General features: G+C 53.8%; 2 protein-coding genes across 2 annotated transcripts; both read left to right on the forward strand.

Moving 5' to 3' along the window:
- The first annotated feature begins 86 nt into the window (after positions 1–86).
- Positions 87–26,778, forward strand: TAS1R2 (taste 1 receptor member 2). The gene is made up of 7 exons (XM_059691030.1): positions 87–4,865; positions 6,449–6,749; positions 8,194–8,587; positions 15,461–15,840; positions 18,079–18,288; positions 22,948–23,071; positions 25,308–26,778. Exons 1-7 carry the CDS (start codon positions 4,684–4,686, stop codon positions 26,234–26,236), a joined length of 2,520 nt encoding a protein of 839 aa, XP_059547013.1. The 5' UTR covers positions 87–4,683; the 3' UTR covers positions 26,237–26,778.
- LOC132229115 (uncharacterized) lies at positions 9,869–13,566 on the forward strand. Its single transcript, XM_059685882.1, is given in 2 exon segments — positions 9,869–13,171; positions 13,563–13,566. Coding segments are annotated over 2 exon segments (3,105 nt in total). The 5' UTR covers positions 9,869–10,070.

A 26,778-nucleotide genomic window follows, 5' to 3' on the forward strand; every position in this document is an offset into this window, starting at 1 on the left:
TAACGTGCCAGGGACTTGGTTTCTCCCGAGCGCCTGAGGGAGCAGGTGCTGCCATGTCCCCGTTCTGCAGTGAGGACAGTGCAGAAAGGTAAGGGGCCCTGCCAAGGGCGTGGCATCACTGGTACAGAAGCACAGGGCTGTCCAGTTCCGGAACCCGCTCTTTCCTCCACCCAGATGTTCATACACGGCGCTGACTGCCTTGCAAAGACCCGCTCAGCTGCCAAATGACATGAGGGGAGCAACTGTGGCCACTTAGCTTGAGCCCAGTTTCTGGGTCCGAGCCCACCTGGGCCAGCTGACTTAGAGGGGGTCACGTGTGTCCTGGCCTGTCCCTACCCACAGAGAATGTATAGGGGTGTCACCTATGCCAGCTCCTGGCCGACAGGCTGACTCGGAGCTCCTGGGGGTCCAGAGGAAGCATTAGGGTACAGACCCACCCTCTTGAGAGAGTCATGCCATTTCCATTCATTCCCCCACCACACTGACACCCCTATCCCGGGTCCAGCAATCTGGGCTGTTGGCATGGAGGGTCTCAGAGCTCTGGGAGGAGGGTGGAGACTACCCTTGGCAGAGCCCCCACCCTGCTCACCCAGGGGCTACCACTGATTCGTGCAAGAGGGGGCTTGACCCGGACAAAGGGTAGCACCCAGTGCCCAGGCTGGAGTTTATGGAAGTTAAGGATGGCAGCTGCATTTTGTAGTCCTTACTAATGTTTTTACATGAATGGAGTGACTTGCTCAAAGTCACACTGAGACAGCAGCAGAGCTGGCTGACCACTGGCTAAGAGCATTAGCTACCTAATCTCATGAAGCCTTGACAGTGGCCTTGCTAGGTAAGGCACACCGAGGTGTGAGAGTTACTTCAATCATCTGTGCCTCAGTCTCCTCATCTGCAGAATGGGAGCCATAGAATGTGCCTTTAGGGCTGCTGTGAGTATCTGAGGATGTGGCGTCTAAAGCCTTGAGCACAGTGCCCTCGCCGGTTTGCTCAGTGAATAGAGCATTGGCCTATGGACTGAAGGGTCACAGATTCAGTTCTAGTCAAGGGCATGTACCTTGGTTGTAGGCTCAATCCCTAGCCCTGGTTGGAGCACGTGTGAGAGGTAACCAATGGATGTGTCTCTCTCACATTGATGTTTCTCTCTCCCCCTCTCCCTTAAACTCTTTTTTTTTAAAAAAAATCAATGGAAAAATATCCTTGGGTAAGGATTAACAACAACAACTAAAAAGTGTGCTAATCTAGGTGCATGGAAACAATGGATAGGGCTTAAGGCAAAGATAAAGCCTTGAGCATGCACCAGTGGATCTATTTACTACACTGGCCTCCAGACGGACCACACAGGAACCGAGGATGGACGTGTGGTGGGGGAATGAATGGAAATGGCGTGACTCTGAAGAGGGTGGGTCTGCACCCTAATGCCTCCTCTGGACCCCCAGGAGCTCCGAGTAGCCTGTCAGCCAGGAGCTGGCACAGGTGACCTTCATTTCCTTAGAGTTCATGCCTGACTGGCCGCCCCTGGGACCGCAGTGGCACGGACGTCCGGCCTCAGTCAAATGGTTCACGCTCCAAGCACGGACCTGCGCTGGGCCCCAGCCACACAGGGAAATGAAGAGACTCCATGGGCCGGCACGGACACGGGGACTTACTGTGGTGACCATGCAAAGAGGCCTTGGGCACCTGCTCGGGTACTGGGCTCTCAGGAGCCACCAGCCCCCTGGTCTGGGAGGCGAGGGAAGGCAGAGGAAACGGAGCGAGCAGTGGCTTGGAGCTACCGCCTGCCCTAGTTAAATGGAGGCGGAGGTGCCGGTGGGGAGGGCAGGGAGTGACAGTGGTAGAGGAGCAGCTGGAAGTCAGGGACCTGGTGGAGCAGGTGGTAAGGAGCATGAGCTGTGAGGTCCATAGCCCTGGCTTCACCCCCGGCCCTCCTACTAACCAGCAGGATGACCTTGAGCAGTCGGTCGGCCTCTGGCCTCCCTTAGGCCTCCCCCAGAAGGCATTAGGCTCCTGAGCCTTGGTTTCCTCATCTGTACAATGCGGGCAGAATCCTTCCCACGTGTGCTGAGCAGATGTCATGCTGTTTGAAAGCATCGCAGAGGCTCCATAAAGGTGGCTTTCCTTCCCTTTGGCTCTTATTGGGCTTGTGGTCATTTGGAACCTCCAGATCCTTTTCTGGTTGAGACATAGCCTGCTGGAAGTCACCCAGCCAAGAGTGGTGAGGAGGCATAAGTGGGTCTCTGGGTTCAAGTGGAGTTTCTCCCACAGGCCTCAACTGACCCTTAGATCCCCGAACTCCAGGGCCCACTCCACTGTTAACTTCTAACCTCTCACAGGCTGGGCCCCCTGAAAAGTGGCTCTGAGGCCTCCCTGGTGACCCTCCTCCAAAGTGTCTGAACCAAGTCAGCTGCTGGGGTGGGGGGGGTGGGGGGCATCTCCCAGACCTTTGGGGAGACCCTCCCTGCCACACCCTAAGCCAGATTGGAGCTGGGTTCCCAGCTGCCCGGCTTTTCCAGGATGGGGGAGCACTGGTAGGAAAGAAACAGGTGAGTAGGGGGGGAAGGGCTGAAGCAGCCCCCAGCCCCTGGGGTTGGGCCCCTCTTGTGGACTCCCCCTGTGCTCCATGGGAGGGGAGGAAGGAAATTGAGGGCAGCCTCCTCCAGCCCCACTTTTCCGTGAGCACCTCGGGGGAGCAGACACAAGGCAATGGGCAGCTTCTCCAGGGCCCCCATTTCCACGGCTGCCCCCACCCCATGTACTTTGCATGAGCTTGTCCTGGCTCTCCCTCACCTTGGCCACCAGTGGCCACACAGGTGTGTGCATAGGGACCTCAGGCCCTGAACTAGGCCATGAGGGTGACAGTTGTGTCGGGCCTGGGCCACCAGGGCATGTGTTGTGTGTGCAGCCCTGAAGGAGAGTCATGGTGACGCAGTGTCCCAGGCACCTGTCCTCAGGGCGGTCAGTGACTCAGCCACATCCAGTTGCCTCTCAGATGATGTCAAGGCCAGAGGACCGTAGAGACTCTATCTCCCGGCCCAGGGCGTCTCAGCGCGGGGTCTGCGGACAAGCCCAAGCCTGGCGGTGCCCTGGATTCTCAGCTGCATTTGCCAGGTGTTACATCCGCATCCAGGACTTTCATCAGCATCTCCCAAGGATCTCTGCCCCTGCATGCGAGTCCAGTTTACAGGAGGGGAACGGAGGCAAGAGAATGGAAGGGGCCTGCCCAAGGGCAGCCTGCACACTGACTGCCACAGAGCTGGACCGGAAGGCGGGACGTCTGACCTCTGTCCATTGCTCCTTCAGATTTGGGTCCTCAGGGGGCTCCTCCGTCCACGCTGACAGCCACACTAAGAAGCTCTCCCTGTCCAGGGGGCCCCGTGGTCCTTCCACATTGGATCTGCTTGGTCGCCACCACTCCCATCAGCCCCGCTTTGAGCCTTGGATTCCTTCAATCCACTAACCTGCTCGGTGGCTTTGAATAAGTTACTGTCCCTCTCTGAATCTCAGGCTCCTCATCTGCTAAATGGGGAAACAGAAGAGGTAGTGAGAATAAAATGGGATGACAGAGCGTGGTGAGTGCTCAGCAGCGAGCCCTCGGAACACAGTTTCAATAGAAATGACCTGTGCTCCTGGTCACCGTCACTCCCCCCAGGCTGTGGCACAGGCCCTGCCCCCCTCCCACCCCAACACACACACAGAACTCCTTATCTCCCCTCTGCTGGCCGCACAGCCTGGGGCGTCACAGAGCTGTCCTGACTCACTTTACACTTGAATGGGGTTGAGGGGAAACCACCTTAGAGTCTGGCTGTGTGATTTGAATCTCAGCTCTGTGGTTTGTACAACCCAGGGGGAGTTTCTTAGCCTCCCTGTGCCTCAGTTTCCTCATCTGTGAACCGGGGTTAGAAACACTTCCAGTTTTCGTGAGTATTAAGAGAGATGGAGACTGCCCGGGCCGGTGTGGCTCAATGGTTTAGCATCGACCTGTGAACCAGAAGGTCACGGTTCGATTGATTCCTGGTCAGGGTACATGCCCTGGTTACAGGCTCAAGCCCCAGTGTGGGGCGTGCAGGAGGCAGCTGTTCAATGATTCTCATCGTTGATGTTTTTATCTCTCTCTCCCTCTCCCTTCCTCTCTGACATCAATTTAAAGAGAGAGAGAGGGAGAGAGAGAGAGAGAGAGAGAATGATAAGCACTCAGCACAGCGCCTGGTTCTTATTGACAATGGCTACGGCTTTGGGGACACCTGCTATAGGCCAGATGCCATTTAATTACCACAGGCCAGGCCACCTTGGTCAGGCGCTGAGGGCGGGCCCCATGTGCCAACCTGCTCTGTCTCCTGGTTGATCTCCTGTGTCCTTTACTGCCAGGTGTTGGAACATTAGGGGATGCGACCTATCCTCCGCCACGAGGCAGAAGGCCAGGGCCCAGTTGGCAGGACATGCTCCCTCTACCTCCAAAGGCGGTTCTCCCCAACCACCCAGGCCCCGCGGTCCCTAAGAGGGGATCCTCCCCATTCCAGCCTCCTCCCCTCCCCCAGAGCCCTCTGACCTCTCCACCTGTCCCCTGTGCGTTCCCCACCCCGGACAGTGGCAGGACTGTCACTATGTAAATGTCTGCAAATCCCTGGGAGTTAAGCGGCCAGCTCGCTGGTGAGGCAGAGCGACCTCTGGGGACCCCACTTCCCAGCCATGGGACCTCAGGCCGGGGTGGTCTGCTCCCTGTTCTTTCTGCTCCAGGTCCTGGCTACGCCGGCTGAGAACCCGGACTTCAGCCTGGCGGGGGATTACCTCTTGGGCGGCCTCTTCACCCTTCATGCCAACGTGAAGGGCACCGTCCACCTCAACTTCCTGCAGGTGCCCAAGTGCAAGGAGTGAGTTTCCGGTGGGAGGCTGGACGTGGCGGTGAGGGTGGGTGGGAGCCGGGGCTGGTCCTGGTCCGTGGGAGGCCAGGCTGAGATTAGGGGTTCAGAAAGCTCCTCCTCATTCATTGCCAAATCCCCATCCTGGATCCACCTCGCTGGCCCCCAGGGAGGCCCCACACAGTCCATGGTTCTGAAATTTTGGCCATTGTTTTCTGAAACACCGAGATTTGGGTTGTCCCAATGCCATGTCTCTTACTATAGTTATAGGATGTTTCAGATCATAAGGCCATGTCTCAGAGACCACCGAAACCACCCCCATCCTCTCAGACAATTAGGGGACTCCCAGGGAGTCCACGCCGAGGCCCCATCGAGACACCAGGTGTCCTAACTTTGGAGGCAGAATGTGGCTCTTGTACAGCAGCTTCTCAGCTGGAGGGGACAGTTTGCCTGTTCCCAGGGCTGTGGTGAGGTGGGCAGGGGCGCTGCCAGGACTGGAGAGGACTTTCTGCGCCCTCCCTGTGAGCCCCTGGGGGCGGTAGCATCGCTCAGAGATTGGGTGGGCCATCCCCTGGAGCCAGCCTGGGATTATACAATAGTGACCTTGTGCAGAGAAGGCATTCTGGGAGAGAGGGAGAGAGGAAGAAGAGTGCAAAAGATGACTGAGCACTGACTCATGATGTTGGGGAAGGTTAGATGCTGGCTTGAGAATGGTGAGGGTGATGGCACGGGGATGGTACGAAACATGACGTTAGATGTTCTGACACCTGTGATAATGGTTGGGAGTCCAGTGAAGTGATGGCCGTCATGGAAGTGATGATGATGATGTTTATAATGGTGATGGCAGTAATGCTCTGATAATAAAAAAGGTGAAGAGTATGGTGATGATGGCAGTGGTGATGGTGATCGGTGGTAGGGACGATAGTGGTGATAGTGATGCTGGTGGTGTTGGTGGTGGTGATGGTGGTGTGTTGATGGTGATGGTGAGGATGGTGGTGGTGGTGGTAGTGGTGATAGTGGTGACGGTGATAATGATGATGCTGATGGTGGTATTGGTGGTGGTAGTGGTGATGGTGGTGTGAAGATGGTGATAATGGTGGTGGTGAGGATGGTGATAGAGATGATAGTGGTGATGGTGATAGCGATGCTGCTGATGGTGGTGGTGATGATAGTATTAGTAATGGTGATCACAGACATGTGGTGGCAGTGGCAATGATATTGGTAACAGGGATAGTAGGTGATGATGGTGGCAGTGGTGATAGTGATGATGGAGATTATAGTGGGTAATGGTGGCCACACTGGTGGACACTGGTAGAATGGTGACAAAGTCCAGAGCGATGGTGGTAAGGGTGGCAATGGCAGTGATTGACGGTGGCTACAGAGATAGAATGTCAGAGGTGGTCATAGGGATGATGATGATCCTAGAGGTGCGGTACAGAGTCACTGAGGTGGTAAAAATGCCGGAACCTTCTGGAGTCTCTCTTTCTTGGGCAAGGCCTACTTGGCTTTCCTTTGGCGTGTAGGACCAGCAGGCTGGCTCCCCTGCCCACCCCGCTCATTCCGGGCCTGCCTCCCACCCCACTGCGGCCCTCCAGGTACGAGGTGAAGGCGCTGGGCTACAAGCTCATGCAGGCCATGCACTTTGCGGTGGAGGAGATCAACAACCACAGCAGCCTGCTGCCTGGCGTGCGGCTGGGCTACGAGATGGTGGACATCTGCTACGTCTCCAACAACATCCAGCCTGTGCTCTACTTCCTGGCGCAGGAGAACTATTTCCTGCCCATCCGGGAGGACTACAGCCACTACGTGCCCCGCGTCGTGGCCGTCATTGGCCCTGAGAACTCTGAGGCTACCATGACTGTGGCCCACTTCCTCTCCCTCTTTCTCCTTCCACAGGTGAGATTCCTGGGCCCTGGGAGCAGGGGCTGGGAGGGAACAGAGGTGCGGGTGTCCAGAGGGCTCCCTTCCCCCCGAGTCATCGGGTGGAAGTGGGTGGGGAGAGCAGAAGCAGGACATCAACCCCAATCCTGGGCAAGCAGCCTGGCCTCTTGGTTGAGAGCTCAGGCTTTGGAGGCAGACACCTGGGTGTGTGTCTTGGCTCCGAGTCGTGCCCATTGAGCCAATCTCTTAAGTCAGTGGTTCTCAACCTGTGGGTCGCAACCCCTTTGGCGGTTGAACGACCCTTTCACAGGGGTCGCCTAAAACCATCCTGCATATCAGATATTTACATTATGATTCATAACAGTAGCAACATTACAGTGATGAAGTAGCAACGAAAATAATTTTATGGTTGGGTCACAACATGAGGAACTGTATTTAAAGGGCCAGAAGGTTGAGAACCAATGTCTTATGTCTTCTGAGCCTCAGTTTCCCCAGCTGCAAAGTGAGATGATAAGAGTTCTATCTCAGGACTGTCTGACGATTAAAGCATTTAACCTATGCAAGAGTTTTTAGCACACAGTAGGTGGTCAATAATGTTCCTGTTGTTATCTAGAGCAGCGGTTGCCAACGGTGTGGTCCGTGCTGTCCGAAAGTTGGCGACCGCTGATGTAGAGCATCTTGCACAAGAATGGAAACTCAGAAAATGCTCAATATTATCCTGTGTAGTTGCCTAGCACAGAGTCTGCCACATAGTAGGTCCTCAAGAAAGTGCTATTAGGATTACTACTATTATCACTGTTATCATCACCATGATTGAAAGTGCCTAGTCCAGAACTAGCATAAAATATCTATTCATTAAAAAGTAGCTAGCACTGGACTTGGCACACAGTAGGTAGTTACAAATTCTGTAATTTTTGCTGTTTTAGAGGGAGGAAGGGGGAGAGAGAAACATCGATTTGTTCCACTTATTGATACATTCGTTGGTTGTTTCTTGTATGTGCCCTGATCCTAGGTCAAACCTGCAACCTTGGTGTATCAGATCGACACTCTAACCAAGCTACCCTGCTAGGGCCTTTGCTGTTGTTTTTATTCTGTAAAGCATTTAGCACAGGTTCTGACACATAGTAGGTGCTCAGTAAGTGTTCGTATTCTTATGTGAAACATCTACTCCAGTACTGAACTCATTCTTTCATTCATTTAACAAACATTTGCTGGGCACCCACTATGCCAGGTACTGCTGTAGGCTCTGAGGATACAGATGGGAACTTAGAGCGTAACTTCTAGGGGGAGAGACAGACAGTAAACGGAAATAACTAACTGGTTTGGGATGTTAGAGGTTGAGAAGTGCAATGGACAAAAGGAAAAGACCCCTAAGGTATGGGAGATGGGACATGTCATGGACTGGCGGAAGTCGGTAGAGGTGGACTGCAGGTTTAAACCGCCCCCTCCCCTCGGGCAGATCACCTTCAGCGCCATCAGCGACGACCTGCGCGACAAGCAGCGCTTCCCAGCGGTGCTGCGCACGGTGCCAGGCGCCGACCACCACCTCGAGGCCATGGTGCAACTGATGCTGCGCTTCCGCTGGAACTGGATCATTGTGCTTGTGAGCGACGACGACTACGGCCGCCGGAACAGCCAGCTGCTCAGCGAGCACCTGGCCCGCAATGACATCTGCGTGGCCCTGCACGAGGTGCTGCCCACGCCGCAGCCCAGCCAGGTGGTGACGCGGCCGGAGCGCAGGCGCCTGGAGGCTGTCGTGGACAGGCTGCAGCACAGCTCGGCGCGCGTGGCGGTCGTGTTCTCGCCGGACCTGGTGCTGCACCACTTCTTCCACCAGGTGCTGCGCCAGAACTGAAAGGGCGAGGGCTATGCCCTCCATCTTACCCTGGATCCTCCATGTTGGGACAGAGACCATGTGCTCAGAAGAGTGCCTTCTTCCCGGAAGCCCAGGCCCCTGCTGGCCACGCCCGGGATTTCTTTGAACTAGCCAATGACAAGCAAGGGATGTTCGCGCCATAGAGATGACCACATCCTGTGCAACAAGACCCGACTTGGCGCCTGGCCAATCCGAAGGGCCCACAGCTAGCCCCCTCCCCTCACTATTAAAGCCCTGATTTTCCCATGGATATCACTCGGTTTTCCAGTCGCCGCGTCGGCTGGAGGCCCGGGTCGGGTTAGCTAACTCAATAAAGGACCTTCTGCTTTTGCATCGGATTGGCTCCCTGGCATGGTATCTTGGGGATCTTGAATTCTGGGCATAACATTTTGGGGGCTCGCCGGGATCCCCAACACCATCGATGGGACTCCCAGTCCGGAGGGCCTGACTGACCGCGGTAGGTAGGTCGTGTTTTGTTTGTGTCGTGTGTTTTGGTGTGAGCTCACTTCTGAAATCTGTAAATGCCTGTAAATGCCTGTAATAATGATCTGAGTGGATCAACAGGCGGGAGGAACTGGGGGACGCCCCGATCCTCCATCTGAAGGGGTATAGCTTTGCTTCCGCGGAGTCGGGAGTTCTGTAGGAACCCCCTTAATCTGAGACAGGCAGGAGGAGTCGGGGGGCGCCCCGATCCTCCATCTGAAGAGGGGAAATTTTGCTTCCGCGGAGTCGGAAGTTCTGTAGGAACCCCTCAATCTGAGACAGTCGGGTCGCTCCCGCTGGTTGGCACACAACGGTCGTTTTCGGTTTTTGCTTCCATGGAGTTGGAAGCTTGTTTTGGTTTCGCTTCCATGGAGTTGGAATACTATATTTTCGGGCCCCTTAGTTGTCTGTGTTTGTGTTTTTTCGGTTTTACTTTGTGGATTTACTGGATGGACATTATGGGACAGGCTCAAACTACTCCTTTAAGCATTATGGTCGATCATTTCAAAGAGGTAAAGGGAAGGGCCAGCAACCTCAGTGCGGAGGTCCGGAAGGACCGGTGGCGGACTTTTTGTTCTAAGGAGTGGCCGACTTTTGGTGTTGGGTGGCCGCCGGAGGGGACGTTCGATCTCCCCACCATTCGCCGGGTTAGGGACGTCGTCTCCCAACCCAAAGAGGGACATCCTGGTCAACTCTCTTACATTGTTACTTGGCAGGACCTCGTGGAAAATCCACCACTTTGGCTTAGGCCCTTCTTACCTCCACACCCTCCGGAGCCAGAACCCATTCTTGCCTTGCAGGAAGCGGAGAAGAAGAAGGAGAAGAAAGTCACCCTGCCGTCAGCTCCAGCTCCCCCCTACCCGGTTTTGCAGGGGGGAACTGGAGAAGAGTTAATTTTTCCTCCCCCATATCATTTCCACAGGACGCCGGAGAGATTTGATCCTACCCCGTCGCGGGAAGCTGACGCAGTTCCGGGAATGGCTGGGGGCGGGGTTCCGGGAATGGCTGGGGGCGGGGTTCCGGGAATGGCCGCGGTTCCGGTTCCGGTAGGAGGCCCACCTCTCACCCGGCAAAGAGCTCAACGGGAGCTGTCTGTCGCAGCACCCGACTCCACTATCAAGACCCTGCCCTTACGAGCCGCTGGACCTCCGGATGCGGATGGCAACCAGCCCCATATTTATTGGCCTTTCGCAACTAGCGACCTCTATAACTGGAAGGCACAGAACCCTAAGTTCTCCGAAAAACCGGGGAGACTTATTGACTTGCTAGATTCTGTTCTTTTCACCCATCAGCCCACATGGGACGACTGTCAGCAGCTTTTACAGGTTCTGTTCACGACGGAGGAGAGAGAAAGGATCCTCAATGAGGCCCGAAAGATGGTTCCCGGTGTAGACGGAAATCCGACCACGAACCAGGCCCAGATAGATGTCTCTTTTCCCTTAACTAGGCCTGAATGGGATTTCAACACGGCAGAAGGTAAGGAGAGGCTCTTGGTCTACCGTCAGACTCTAATGGGAGGTCTCCGCAGGGCTGCTAGAAAGCCCACCAATTTGACCAAGGTAGGGAATGTACAGCAGGAAAGAGATGAGTCTCCAGCTGCCTTTCTAGAACGGATCATGGAGGCATATCGCACCTATACCCCCATGGATCCAGAAGCCCCTGAGAATAAGGCAGCTGTAATCATGAGTTTTATAAACCAGTCAGCCATGGACATTAGAAAGAAACTACAGAGAATAGATAGATTAGGAGAAAAGAGTTTACAGGATTTACTGGTAGTAGCAGAGAAGGTGTTCAATAACCGAGAGCCCCCTGAGGATAGGCAAGCCCGCGCCATGGTGGCTGCCAGTGAGAAGCAGACTCGAAACCTGGCCAAGATTCTGCTAGCCACCACCATGGAGTCCCCTGGGGAGCGGACCCGTCACCTTCGCCAGCTTGCTGATGGCCAAGAAAGAGGTAAGAGAACCGCCCGGGACGGGAAAAGGAAGCTGCAACAGAACCAGTGTGCTTACTGCAAAGAGATAGGGCACTGGGTCCAAGAATGCCCAAAGAAGGCCGGTAAAAAGGGGAACAAGACAGACCGGGTGGAGGTCTTGGAGCTGGAAGGACTGAGTGATTAGGGAAGTTGGGGTTCGGATCCCCTCCCCGAGCCCAGGGTAACTCTTAAAGTGGAGGGGACGCCTGTTGACTTCCTTGTCGACACTGGAGCACAACATTCGGTTCTCCGCACACCTCAGGGGAAGCTAGCCAGCAAAAAGTCCTGGGTGCAAGGGGCAACTGGCATGAGCCAGTATTCATGGACTACCCGAAGAACAGTAGATCTAGGAACGGGCCGGGTATCCCATTCCTTCATGGTAATACCAGAATGCCCCTACCCCCTATTAGGACGAGACTTGCTAACCAAGATTGGAGCCCAAATAACCTTCAGACAAGGGGGGCCTCAGGTCACCGATGGCGAAGGCCACCCCATCCAGGTCCTGACTCTGAGACTGGAGGATGAATATCGCCTCCACCAGGGGGCGCCACCAGTAAAGAACAATATGGATAGGTGGCTGCGAGAATTCCCCACAGCCTGGGCAGAGACGGGGGGAGTAGGGCTGGCTGCCCACAGGGCCCCAACGCTGGTAAAACTAAAACCAGGAGAAGGCCCGATGAGAGTCAAACAGTACCCTATGTCCCAGGAGGCTCGGAAGGGAATCCAGCCTCACATCCGGAGACTGCGGAGCCTAGGGGTACTGGTTCCATGCCAATCTGCCTGGAACACCCCCCTCCTGCCAGTCAGAAAGCCTCATACGAATGACTATCGGCCAGTTCAGGACCTCCGGGAAGTAAATAAAAGAGTCCTGGATATACACCCAACCGTTCCTAACCCATACACTCTCCTAAGCTCTCTGGCACCCTCTAGAATCTGGTATACTGTATTAGACTTGAAGGATGCCTTTTTCAGCCTGCCGTTAGCGCCTCAAAGCCAACCCCTGTTTGCCTTCGAATGGCACGACCCCGAGGAAGGTTACAGTGGACAATTAACCTGGACGCGATTGCCCCAAGGATTCAAGAATTCGCCCACCATCTTCGACGAGGCGCTGCATGAAGACCTCGGTGAGTACAGGAGGGAACACCCCAATCTCACCCTTCTTCAATACGTAGATGACATCCTAATTGCTGCCGATACCGCCAAAGATTGTGAGCAAGGGACCAAAGATCTGCTGGCCACCTTAGGAACCTTAGGGTACCGGGCCTCGGCGAAGAAGGCTCAGATATGCCAAAAGAGGGTGAGTTACCTGGGATACATACTGGAGGGCGGACAGCGGCGGTTGTCAGATGCTAGAAAAGAGACAGTCTTGAAAATCCCTGCTCCCACCTCCCGGAGGGAGGTGAGGGAATTCCTAGGATCGGCTGGCTATTGCCGCCTCTGGATACCAAGTTTTGCTGAGATCGCCAGGCCCCTATACGAAGCCACCAAGGAGGGGAAGGCCTTTAAATGGACTGAGACAGAAGAAATTGCCTTTAATCAGATAAAGAAAGCTCTTTTGGCTGCTCCAGCCCTGGGCCTACCAGACATTACAAAACCCTTTCGCCTCTTTGTAGACGAGCGCAAAGGAGTAGCAAAAGGAGTTTTAACCCAGGCTTTAGGCCCCTGGAGTCGCCCAGTAGCGTATTTGTCTAAAAAGCTGGATCCCGTAGCCGCCGGCTGGCCACCGTGCCTAAGAATCATTGCGGCAACCGCGCTCTTAGTCAAGGATGCTGACAAACTGACCCTGGGACAGGAGATCTGGATCACAACCCCGCATGCCATTGAAGGGGTCCTAAAACAACCTCCCGATAGGTGTATGAGCAATGCTCGCATGACCCACTATCAAAGCTTGCTGCTCAACCCCCCTAGAGTACGGTTCCATCCCAGTGCGGCCCTCAACCCTGCTACCCTGCTACCTGACCCTGACCTAGATGCCCCACTGCATGACTGTGCGGGAATCCTGGAGCAGGTACATGGACTTCGGAAGGACCTGACCGATCGGCCCCTCCCGGATGCAGAGGCCACCTGGTTCACGGATGGAAGCAGCTTCGTGCGGAACGGGAGCAGGTACGCGGGTGCAGCGGTGGTCACAGACACGAACACCGTGTGGGCGGAGGCTCTGCCCCCTGGGACATCAGCTCAGAGAGCAGAACTCATTGCACTCACCAAGGCACTGACACTGGGGGCTGGAAAACGGCTTAACATTTACACAGACAGCCGTTATGCATTTGCTACAGCTCATGTTCATGGGGCAATCTACCAGGAAAGAGGGCTCCAGAGGGCACACGAGGACATTTGGCCGCGCCTCCGCGCCATCTATGAGACCAGCCCAACCCCAACTCCTCATCAACACAGACCAGGAGATTGGGTCTACGTCAGAAGGCATCATCGAGAAACCCTTGAACCACGTTGGAAGGGTCCTTACACCGTGGTGCTAACAACCCCCACTGCTCTCAAGGTAGACGGCGTCGCGACCTGGGTTCATCACACTCACGTCCGGTCAGCGGACCCCTCCACGATCCGGAAGGACTTCATCACCAAATGGAGCGTCGATCGAGATCAACGCAACCCGCTCAAGCTCAAGCTACGGCGTGCTCAACCTGCGTGATGCTGGTAACATTAAATAAATTTAGATAATGCCTGCACCTTCATGGACACGGCTCCAAAATGACAAGGACAATTCATAGGAAGATCAGGAATAGACTTTAGTATCACATGTCTAGTATCATGTTTTATTGTACTGATATGTTATACTGACCTTTGATTCGTTTGCAGGTTTGAATGTATGTTGGCTGTCCTGGAAGGGAGCTGTGTGGGGTGACCCCCAAAAGTAAAGGGTGTCTAGCTGCCAAGAGGACAAGTGCCCAACTGGGCAGGGAAGGGTGCCCATCAGGTTTTGGTCTCTGTTGAGAGACAGCTAACAGTTGGCAGCCTGTAATACTGTCTTGCAGGCCTGCGTGACCATGCCCATGTCAGGGGTAGTAAAGCTGGAAAAAGCCTGTTTAGACTAGAAAGTCTGAGGCATGGTTATGCATAGAAAGAAAATTTTATACCAACAATTACTGTTTTGTTTTAAATCCATGAAAAAAAATTAGCAAGGAAAGTCAGAAAATCTTAGAGTAAATCAGTATGTTTTTCTCCTTATGTAATTCCTCCAAAATCTGGCAATGCTAAGTAAGTACATTTCTTTGCATAGATTCAGTAAGACTGGTTCCTAATAGTGGTTTTATTAACGGAAAACTTTGACTGGAGTATCATGTTTTGAAGAGCCCTATCTGAGCTCTAAAGACTTGAAGCCACTAAGAATGCCACGAAGAAAGCCTGGTGTCCTGCCTGGGAGCCCTGAAAATGGCTGGCGCTGGAGCGTCAGGCCCATGCCCTACCATCACTGGCGGTTGGTAAAAGTAGAAGGGGAGCAGTAAAGATGCCTCTGCATCCCTGCGAAACCCCCACACACTCTGGGCCGCAACGAGTAGGAGGGCTACTGAGATGGGCCTTAAAGCCTGGAGCGTGGGCTCAGGTGGAGTTGCTACAGGTGAGGGATTCACCTAACTCAGCAGATACTGCAGGCAGGCCTGATGGCATCTGGATGGCTTGGCTTCCTGGCCCTACGGGGCACATTAAGGTTCAACCATGAAATTCCAGCAAAGATAGTCAGTTACCATTCTTGTTGTGTTTATGCAAACATCAGGACAGTAAATAAATTTATCTTGATTTGGCTTTTTAATAGCCATGGAGGAATTTTAAGAAGAAAAATCCTATTTCAATAGAAGTTGTTAAAGCTAAAATGGTTTCTTTCCCTTCCACCGGACCATTTGTTAAATGTATAAAATAGTTCGGTTGATAGTTCTGTGTGCTCACTATGGGCCCCTAGCGACGGTGAAATAAAAGTGCAGTCCGTCTCATGATTGAGACGGAAGTTCCAAGACAAGGGGGGAATGAAAGGGCGAGGGCTATGCCCTCCATCTTACCCTGGATCCTCCATGTTGGGACAGAGACCATGTGCTCAGAAGAGTGCCTTCTTCCCGGAAGCCCAGGCCCCTGCTGGCCACGCCCGGGATTTCTTTGAACTAGCCAATGACAAGCAAGGGATGTTCGCGCCATAGAGATGACCACATCCTGTGCAACAAGACCCGACTTGGCGCCTGGCCAATCCGAAGGGCCCACAGCTAGCCCCCTCCCCTCACTATTAAAGCCCTGATTTTCCCATGGATATCACTCGGTTTTCCAGTCGCCGCGTCGGCTGGAGGCCCGGGTCGGGTTAGCTAACTCAATAAAGGACCTTCTGCTTTTGCATCGGATTGGCTCCCTGGCATGGTATCTTGGGGATCTTGAATTCTGGGCATAACAAGAACCTCACCGGCATCGTGTGGATCGCCTCGGAGTCCTGGGCCATCGACCTGGCCCTGCACAACCTCACCGCGCTGAGCCACACGGGCACCTTCCTGGGCATCACCACCGAGAGCGTGTCCCTCCCGGGCTTCAGCGAGTTTCGTGTGCTCCGGGCTCAGGCCAGGAGGCTGGCGTCCAACAGGCCCCGTTGGGGGGCCACCTGCAACCAGGAGTGCGACGCCTGCCTGGACGCCCTCGAGTCCTTCAACACCATCCTCACGCTTTCCGGCGAGCGCGTGGCCTACAGCGTGTACTCTGCCGTCTATGCCGTGGCCCACGCGCTGCACAGCCTCCTCGGCTGCAGCCAGACCCACTGCCCCAAGGAGGTGGTCTATCCCTGGCGGGTGAGGAAAGCCAGGGCCACGGAGCAGGCGCAGCGTCTTTGGTTGCCATGGAGAGCGCAGGGCAGCCCCGCCCCCCTCAGCACTAGCCTCTCCATCCCCAGTGGGTTCTGGGCCAGTGGGCGGAGAGGCCATGGGACATGGTGCCAAAACAAAAGTCCCTCTTCCTTAATTTAATCCTCACCATCCAAGACAGTCTGTTTGGAGGTTCAGGTCAAATTCTGTAGAAGCAAACCTGCAAGGAGTGGAGGCCCCAGGGCCCCCTGTGGTTGCTCCAGGGTCGGGGGTGGGGGTGGGGGGTGGGGGGTGGGCTGGGGAATGGGCTAGTGGGCTCCCATCAGCTCTCTGGGCACGGCTCCAGGTTTAGGGGTCACTGCCCAGGTCTGCGTCACCTTGATTCAGAGTTTAAGTCTGTTTTCTGACTCTCACACACCTCCACCACCCAGCCTCCCCGGAGGAGGCTTTACTGAGGGTCTGGGGGAGCAGAGGGTTTCACAGCGGAGATGTGCACTTTCTCCTTTGCTACCAGACATCGCTGTGCTGAGCCCATGCCCTGGGCTTTTCACAGTTTGGGGCTCAGCCAATCCCCCAACCCTTGTCTCTGGCCGCTCTTTATTTTTCCCTTCCTCACTTTTCTAGATACCCACCCCTCACCGAATACCCGGCCACTCCACTAACTGAGCAATTTAGTTAGTTCTTTAAAATCCCCCCTTTATTCTATTTATTTGTGCCTCTCTACCCCATAACCTCACAGTCTAACCTTGCAGCCCTAGTGTGTGTGTGTGTGTGTGTGTGTGTGTGTGTGTGTGTGTTTAATGCAGTTTTTCTTTAAAAGGAATTCTGGTGCCAGCTGGCAAAACACTATTTTACTATGTGCCTGCTGCATTAATAACATACAAATTATCATGGGCGCTTTCCTGTGTTCTGAGTGCCCAGCACACATCCACCTTACCTCGCGGCCATCCTATGAGGTTGATAACCTCCAAGTAGGGAAGCGGAGGGAGGGGGAGTTAAGTGATTTGCCCATGAACGCTTAGTGGTAAACGGCAACCCATGGCTTTGAACCCAGGTCTGGCCCATCCCACTGTGGTTTTCCCACTTCTCCTTCCAGGCATTCTCCCAGCCACGGTTGGCAGTAGCTGTGATGAAGGACCGATCGACTTCTCTCCTCCCCTAATAGTGCAGACCAAAGAGCATCGATCATAGCAACCAGGCTACCCAGTCCCATTTGCTGAGCACCCACTACGCGCCAGGCCCTGGCTGGGCACTGCAAGAGAATCAGACCTTCATTCTGGGAGGGGACCTAATAAGATCTGTCCCTGCTGAGTGCCGCAGGAAGTCAGGACTGCAGCTGTGCGGGGTGCAGGTTGGGGGTGGGTGGCAGGATTTAAGCAGGGGAAGGGCAGCAGCTGGACATTCCAGGAGAAAAGTCCTGAGTCTGAAAGCCTCTTTGGGGAGAAGGCCAGGGACCAGCTCCCTTGTCTATCTGTCTGTCTGCCTGTCAGTCCCCAAGGTGAGGTGAGCTCTGGGCCTCAATAGACTCTCCTATTTATGGAGGAAAAAAAATCTAGGAGCCAGATTAAGTTGGAAGCCCGTTCAGCATCAGACCAGAGAGGTTCAACGACTTGTTCAAAGTCACACAGCAAATTGAGGACAGAGCCAGGATGGAATGCAGGCCCTGGAATTCCCGTCCCAAGCGTGTTCTAGTTTGTCCCCTTGTCTGCATCCTGAGAGGAAGGGGATGGAGTGGGGCAGACTGGAGGGCAGGGGAGATTCCGGCAGCTCTTAAGATGCGAGAGGGCATGGACTGTGGTCCCCAGGCATTAGGTTCCAGAGGGATGGCCAAGGGGACTTCCAGAGAAAAGGAATATTAGCAAATCCTCAATAGGAGGTGACAATTTATTATTTTTCAGGCACTGCTCTAAGCCCCCCACATAGATTAACTTATTTATTGCCTCACAGCCCAGAAGAAAGGGTTTCTGTTGCTCTCATTTTGTAGAAAAAAACTGGGGTTCAGAGAGGTTAAGTGACAGGTCCAAGGCCTCATAGCAAGTGGCCTAAACCCAGAGGTATCCAAGTCCAGAGCCAGAGCCCTCAGCCACTGCCTCCCAAATGCCACATTGACTAAGTCCTGGGGCCCCATTTCACAGGTGTGAAGATCAAGGCCAGTGGGATGCGACTGCTCCCAGGTCTGGCCCAACCTGATGCCAGCTCCATGTCCCTGTTGTCTGGCCCCTCTAGCTGCTCCAGGAGATCAGGAAGGTCAACTTCACCCTCCTGGGCCACCATATCTTCTTCGACGACCACGGGGACCTGCCCATGCCCCTGGAGGTCATTCAGTGGCATTGGAACCGGAGCCAGAACCCATTCCAGACCATCGCCTCCTACCACCCCGCGCAGCGGCAGCTGAAGGACGTCCGCGGAGTCTCCTGGCACACCCCCGATGGCACGGTCAGCTCTCAGGGGCCTGGGCAGGGCCTGTGCCGGAATGGCCAGGGCCCTTTTTATCAAGGAGGACACCCGAGATTCATGTCCCGTAGCTCGTGGGGGGTCTTTATTTGTGGGTGTCCTGCCTGGGGTCCTGTCCTTACACCAATGATTGAAAACTGGAAGTTCAGGGCTTCCTGGCTCCTTGGGACCCTGGGAATTAGGACCTCTGCAAAGTAAATATTCACTGGACACGTGTGTGGTAAGGACTTCAATTCTCACGTCAAACCTAGGAAATAGATGCAACCATTCTCCTATCTTATTAGGAACCCGAAGGCACAGAGAGGTTGCATGACCTGCCTAAGGCCACACTGCATATCTGTGGTGAAGGTTCCCTCAGTACAGCATTCAGGCTACATCCTGTCAATTAGTACTCGGGCTTTGGTACAGTAGCTATGCCTTTAAATGTGTCCGACAGCTGTCAACCTAAAGCTTCATTTTTAATCCTCCTCAGATAATATGCTGTCAGAATTCTGCTGGTGTGGGGAGGGGTAGAAACCTAGCCTTGTGGCGGAGGGGATCGAGGGACCTCAAAGCGACTGGAAAACCCCATTACGCTCCTCCTGCCTTACACTCTAGCCCCAGTTCCAGGGCTGCTGGTCCAGGCTCCTTGGGGATTTTTATGGAGTAAATTGGTTTGATGTCTTTGCTTGCTAAGGCTGGCATAACACACCACCACAGACTGGGGGGCTTAGAGGACAGAAATGTAGCCCGGGCCAGGTGGCTCAGTTGGTTGGAGCATCATCCCATTCACCAAAAGGTTGGCTGTTTGATTCCTGATCAGGGCACATACTCAGGTTGTGGGTTCCATCCCCGGTGGAGGCGTGTACAGGGGTCAACTGATGGATGTTTCTCTCTCACTCTGTCTCTCAAATCAATAAAAACGTATCTTTGGGTGAGGATTAAAAAATAATGAAGAGAACAGAAATGTATCATCTCACAGTCCTGGAGGCTGGAGGTCCAAGATCAAGGTGTTGGTAGGGTTAGTTCCTTCTGAGGGCTGGGAGGGAGCATCCATTGCCCGCTCTCTCCTGGCTCCTGGCGGCTTTCCGTGGCCTCTGCAGCATTACCCTGACCTCTGCCTTCTTCGCCTGTGCTCTCCCTGTGGGTATATCTGTCTCCATGCCTCTCCCTTTGTAAGGACAATCATCAGCTTAGAGCAGGGCCCACCCTCTCCAGTATGACTTCTTCTAAGCTAGTCACACCAATAAATCAACGAACAAGTGTTGGTGAGGATGTGGAGGAAAGGGAACCCTGGTGCCCTCCTGGTAGGATTGCAAATTGGTGCAGCCACTAGGGAAAGCAGTATGAGGGTCCTCAAAAAGTTAAAGACAGAACTACCTTACGACCCAGCAATTCCACTTCTGGGTATTTATCCGAAGAAATCCAAAACACTCATTCAGAAAGATACATGCATCCCTATGCTCCTTGCAGCATGATTTACAACTAGAGGCCCGGTGCATGATCAAGGCCTGGCTGGCTATCAGGGCCAATCTGTGGGGCGACTGGCAGGGCAATTGGGGGGCCCCCACTGGTGTCTGCCTTGGCTGGCCTGGTGCCACCCACACACAGGCCCCGCCCCCTGCTGCCACCGCCAGTCGCCTCCCTCTGCAGGGTGACTGGCAGGGTAATTGGGGGGGCCCCCCTGCTGGCACTCGCCTTGGCTGGCCTGGGGCCTGTGGGCTGGGGGCAGCTCTTGAATTGAGCATCTCCCCCCTGGTGGTCAGTGCACATCATAGCAACCAGTCATTCCACCGGTTGTTCCATGTTCAGCCAATTTGCATATTAGGCTTTTATTAGATAGGATAGCTGAGCTATGGGAGCAACCCAACTGCTCATCCATAGATGGCTGGATAAAGATGTGGTATATCTAGGTCATGTTCTGGTTGGTGAACATAAGCATCTGTAGCTATGAATTTCCCCTTAGCCTTGCTTTGCTGTGTTTGCAGTTTCATTTATCTCTAAGTATTTTCTAATTTCCCCTATGATTTCTCATTTGATCCATAGGTTGTTTAAGAGCATTGTTTAACGTCTAAAAATGTGTGAATTTTCCTGTCTTCCTTCTGTGTTGCATTTCTAACTTCATTTATAACTTGTGTGCTATCTTTAAAAGTCTGTCGAGACTTAATTTGTGGTCAAACGCATGGTCTGTTCTGGAAAATGACCTTTGTGAACTTGAGAAGGATGTGTATTCTGTTGTTGAGCAGGGTGTCCTGTATATGTCTGTTAGATCTACTTAGGTCATTGTGTTCTTCAAGTCCTCTGTTTCCTTACTTATTTTCTGTTTGATTGTTCTACCCGCCATCAAGAGGGGGTAAGTACTATTGTGGATTATGATATTTAAATCATCTATTTCCTCCTTTGATTTTGATAGTTTTTGCATCATGTATTTTGGGGCTCTCTTGTTAGACGTATATATGTTTATAATTATTATATCTTCTTTTAAATATATATATATATATATATATATATATATATATATATATATATATATATATATATATTGATTTCAGAGAGGAAGGGAAAGGGAGAGAGAGATAGAAACATCACTGATGAGAGAGAATCATTGATCAGCTGCCTCCTGCACTCCCCCTACTGGGGATTGAGGCTGCAACCCGGGCATGTGCCCTTGACCAGAATGGAACCTGGGACCCTTCAGTCTGCAGGCCGATGCTCTAACCACTGAGAAAACTGTCCAGGGCTATTATATCTTCTTAATAGATTGACCCTATTGTCATTATAAAATGTCCTTCTTTTTCTCTAGTAACCATTTTGTTGGTGTTTTCTCACCCTCTGACTTTTTTTGTTTTGAGATTTTTATCATTGTCTGTTTTTGTGTGCTTTGAGTACAGTATACCTAGGTGCAGATTTTCTGGGTACTCATCCTGTGTTCTCAGTTTCCTGGACCTGTCATTAATGTTAGAGAATTCTCAGCCAATATTCCTTCAAATATTTCCTCTGTTCCTTGCTGTCTTTCTTCTCTTTTGGGTATTCCCATGATGTGTATGTTGTACCTTTTGTCATAGTTCATAGTTCTTGGATATTCTGTTCCCCATCCCCCCCCCCCCCGCCCCCCCCCCGTCCCCTACACACACACACACACACACACACACACACACACACACACTTTTTTTCTCTTTTACTTTTCAGTTGAGGAGGTTTTTACTGAAATATCTTCAAGCTCACTGCTTCTTTCCTTGGCTATAAGCCTACTGGTGAGCTCATCAGAGGCATTCTTCACTTCTGTTACCACGCTGTTGGTTTTAAAATCCTAGCATCTCCTTTTGGTTCTTTCTTAAGTTTTCACTTCTCTGCTTCCATTACCCATCTGTCCTTGTGTGTTGCCCACTTTTCAATCAGAGTCTTAGCCTATTCATCATAGTTAGTTCACATTCCTGGTCTGATAATTCCCAAATCTTGGACATCCCTGAGTCTCATCCTGATGCTTGTTTCTCTCTTCGGACTGTGATTTGTTTCTGTCTTGTAGCATGCCTTGCCATGTTTCTGTTGAAGGCCAGGCATGACGTGTTGGTTAAAAGGAACTGAGGTAAAGAAATCTTTAGCAGGAGATTCCATGTTTATCTGGGTAGGAGTTAGGCTTTATTTACCATTGGCTGTCACTGTGATGTCAGAGGTTAGAGGGACTATGGGGGGGGGGCTGCAGGGGGGACAGAAGACAGGGAACCTCAGAGGGGCCCGGGGTTGAGTGGTTCTGTTGTCCTTCCCTCTACCCCCCACCCCCTTGTCTGGGCCCTTCGCCCTTCTGTGCACTCTCGGAACATCGATCATCAGAATGATTTTTATACAACCCGAATCTAATCCAGCCCTTTCCACACTCAAGAACCATGGCTGCCCCCCACCTCCCCTCCATTGTTAGTGTCCCAGGGGCGAGCCTCAGAAGGCTGTCCACCCTCTCCCACCCTCTGCCTGTGCATCTCCATCCCAGCCAGGCCCAGATATGCCTTCTTCCCACCCAGGTCATTCCACACCCCTCCCCTCCCCTCCCCTCCCCCACTGCTCTCACTGTTCCCCTACTTGTAATTCCTTCCCTTAGTAAGCCATCGCTAGAGGCCTCCTCTGTGCCCGGTATCCTTCTAGGTTCTAGAGATACAGCAGCAAAAACAATAGACGTGGTCACTGCCTGCCTGTTCTTGTTCACCTGCCCCTCCCTGCAGGCAGGGGTTCTCAGACTCTTTGTGTTAAGTGACCACAAGTGATGTAACGAAATGTTAACTTATTGCCTCGCATCACTGAAACCTCTAGGGGTAGAAGTGAGGCTTCGGGCACGGATGGATCCAGGGTCTCACTCTCCAGCTCTCAGGTTCTTCCTGGGCGTGTTCTCTGCCCTGGAGGCAAGGTGGCTGCCAGCAGCCCCAGAGTCACATCCTGTCCTCTCAGCAGCCTCCGAGCGTCTGTCTCCACAGTTGGGTGGGTGCAGTGAGGTCTTGGGCAGGCAAGGGTTCCTACAAAGGTCCAGTTCTAATGGCGACCCCAGTACCCCTTCCCCTCCCTGCAGACAGGGCCAGGCTTCCCGCCCCTGAGCATCCTGCTGGCGGGGGAGGGTGGGGAGTCCCTCGGAGGGAGGGGAAGAGGGCTTAGTGTCTCATGCCCTCCTCCCTCCAGGTCCCTGTGTCCACGTGTTCCAAGGACTGCCAACCTGGGCAAAAGAAGAAGTCTGTGGGCATCCACCCCTGCTGCTTTGAGTGCCTTGACTGCCCCCCTGGCACCTTCCTCAACAAAACTGAAGGTACGGCTTGCAGGCTGGCACCCCTGCCCTGCCCTTGTCCTGCCCCAGGGGTCTCCGGGCCCCTCCCCACTTGGCTGGTCTCCCTGAGGCAATGTAACTGTCCAATGCCAGGGGCCATGTTTGACTCCATTCGTACCTCCCCAATACCTGGTGTAGAGAAAAATCTCCAGCGCAGGTGGTTTAGGGAGAAGGAACAGCACCCAACCAGGTGGGGCTGAAACTGATCTGGATCCACACACACAGTCCACGGCCCAGGGATGTCAGGCCAGGGAGCGTCCACCAGGGGATGGACGGATGGGTGGATGGATGGATGGATGGATGGATGGATGGGTGGATGGATGGGTGGGTGGGTGGGTGGGTGGGTGGATGGTTGGATGGGTGGATGGATGGATGGGTGGATGGGTGGATGGATGGATGGATGGGTGGATGGGTGGGTGGGTGGGTGGATGGGTGGATGGGTGGATGGGTGGATGGGTGGGTGGGTGGGTGGATGGGTGGATGGGTGGGTGGATGGGTGGATGGATGGGTGGATGGATGGGTGGGTGGGTGGGTGGATGGATGGATGGATGGATGGATGGATAGATGGGTGGATGGATGGGTGGGTGGATGGATGGGTGGATGGATGGGTGGATGGATGGGTGGGTGGATGGATGAATGGGTGGGTGGATGGATGGATGGATGGATGGGTGGGTGGATGGGTGGGTGGATGAATGGGTGGGTGGATGGATGGATGGATGGATGGGTGGATGGGTGCATGGGTGGATGGGTGGATGGGTGGATGGATGGGTGGATGGATGGGTGGGTGGATGGGTGGGTGGATGAATGGGTGGGTGGATGGATGGATGGATGGATGGATGGGTGGATGGATGGGTGGGTGGATGGGTGGGTGGATGGATGGGTGGATGGATGGGTGGATGGATGGGTGGATGGACAGGTGGATGGACGGATGGATGGACGGATGGATGGATAGGTAGATGGATGAGTGGATGGATGGGTGGATGGATGGATGGATGGATGGATGGATGGATGGATGGGTGGATGGATGAATGGATGGATGGGTGGGTGGCTCTGCCAACAGAAGAAACATTTCTGGAAGCCAGGGACAGTACTGTAGGTCCTCAGGTTGCATCGGAGATCTGTTCCTACGGCGCGACGTAATGCGATTTTCGCCGTAAGTCGGAACCCACCTACATAAACACCTACATCACTCACATGGAGCACATACACAGCAGTAATGAAGTGAAACAGTAAAAAACAATTTAAAACAAAGATAACAATTCCTGACCTTTACTTGTGGTAAATAAATAATAAAAAACATAAAGCACATGTGTACATACGTCGAAATGACGGAACTTTTTTTTTTTTTTTATAAATACTGTAAATGGGAGATGGCGACGTAACCACAAAACGAGTTCGACGTAACCCGAGGACTGTCTGTATATGATTTATCTCTGGCCTCCTAAGTGCCTAGTGTAGGTCAGAGCACACAGTGGTTGCTCAGTGAATAGTTCCTGGATGATTTTCTTGATTGGAAGAATGAACTGACATCTCTCCCTAGAGATCATAAACTCCAGGAAGGTGGGGGGCAATGTCACCTTTCTGTCCATGTTAGTGTTTAGCACAGTTCGGAGCTGGGGCTTAAATTATTTTTTTCATGGCTTCACTGATTAGTAAACTAAATGGGTGCATCTGTCTGCCAATCAGAGCACTTACTGTGTGCTCAGCGGAGCGCAGGGCAGAGTAGCTGCCCAACAAGTGTGCCCAGTGATTTCGCTGGCCTTTCTCTCCCAACTTGTGGAGATCCTGACGGCAGGGGTGTCATCTCTGTGGCCCCGGGGGCCTATCACAGTGGGTGGTGCTCAAAAACATATTTGCTGAATGAATTCTGAATAAATAGTTGAATATCTCTCCCACTGGAGAGTGAGGTCCTGGAAGGAAGGGATTATAGTTGTTCGGCTCCGAGTCAAGGCCACTGCGGTCCAGATCCTGCCTCTGTAAAGCACTGGCTTTGTGAGCTTCCCTGGCTGAGCCTCAGTTTCCTTTATCTGTGAAATGGGTTTGCTGTGAGCATTTGATGAGCCAGTGGGGAAAGGATAGTGAGTGTTGGCTATGACCGCACGAGTCGTCTTTCGCTCCCTCTCTCCATCCCCGGAGCCTGGCCCCGTGCCGGCCCCGAGGATGGAGGTACTGGGAGGGTGGGCTCGGCTGATGGAATTGCCGGGGGCCTCCTGTATAGATGAGTTTGACTGCCAACCCTGCCCAAGCAACGAGTGGTCCCACAGGAGAGACACGTCCTGCTTCAAGCGGCAACTGACCTTCCTCCAGTGGCACAACGCACTCACCATCTTTGTGGTCCTGCTGGCGGCCCTGGGTTTCCTCGGCACCCTGGCCACCCTGGCCGTATTTTGGAGGCACCTCCACACGCCCATGGTCCGTTCGGCCGGGGGCCCCATGTGCTTCCTGGTACTGACATCGCTGCTGGTGGCGTACCTGATGGTCCCCGCGTACGTGGGGCCGCCCACGCCCGCCACGTGCCTCTGCCGCCAGACCTTCTTCACCCTCTGCTTCACCATCTGCATCTCCTGCATCGCCGTGCGCTCCTTCCAGATCGTCTACGTCTTCAGGATGGCCCGCCAACTCCCGCGCGCCTATGGCTACTGGGTTCGCTACCACGGGCCCTACGTCTTTGTGGCGGCCATCACGGCGCTCAAGGTGGCCATGGTGACAACCAATCAGGTGATCACTGCCACCGGCCCCACCGCCCGCGCCGACCCTGGGGACCCCAAGATCATGATCCTCTCCTGCAACCCCGACTACAGCAAGGGGCTGCTGGTCAACACCAGCCTGGACCTGCTGCTCTCCGTGGTGGGCTTCAGCTTCGCCTACATGGGCAAGGAGCTGCCCACCAGCTACAACGAGGCCAAGTTCATCACCTTCTGCATGACCTTCTACTTCACCTCCTCCATCTCCCTCTGCACCTTCATGTCTGTCTACGAGGGGGTGCTGGTCACCTTCCTGGACCTCTTGGTCACGGTGCTCAACCTCCTGGGCATCAGCCTGGGCTACTTCGGCCCCAAGTGCTACCTGATCCTCTTCCACCCGGAGCGCAACACGCCGGCCTACTTCAGCAGCGTCATCCAGGGCTACACCATGGGCAGGGACTAGCGCCCATGGGGCCGGAGGGCCTGGGTGCTGGGAGGTGCGGGTCGGGGGCTTGCCTGTTCATGTGATCCCTCACTGTGACCACCTCGTCCTGGTCTCTGATTGGCGTCCCCTCCAGGTTCTCTGCATCCTGGTTTCTACCCACCTAGTCATGGGCGCCTAAACATACTCACGCTTGGTTCCCTTCCCTCAAGCTGCTTAGCTTGCCAGGCACTGCCACCCCCTGGAAAAATGACCCAAGGTGACCTACTGCTGGTCTCCTAGGACCGGTCTGATTTGGCAGCCTACAGGCGCCATCTGGTGGTCACAGCGGGCATCTGCGAATTCTGGCTCATTCCCTTGGCCTGTGCTCATGGCCGGGATGGGCTTGGTGTGGGAGGGTGTGAGAGGATGTGAGCTCACTAATGTTGCCCGGGCATCTAGCTCCCCATGTGTCTGTGTCTCATCTCCCAGATTCCCCCAGAGCTTGGACCCAGGCTTCTGTGTTGTGTCTGAAAAATGGCTGGCACAGTGAGCGCTTCCTAAATGCTCCAGAATAAACCTCA

The sequence above is a fragment of the Myotis daubentonii genome, chromosome 3 (assembly GCF_963259705.1).
Source record: "Myotis daubentonii chromosome 3, mMyoDau2.1, whole genome shotgun sequence".
NCBI classification, from domain to species: Eukaryota; Metazoa; Chordata; class Mammalia; order Chiroptera; family Vespertilionidae; genus Myotis; species Myotis daubentonii.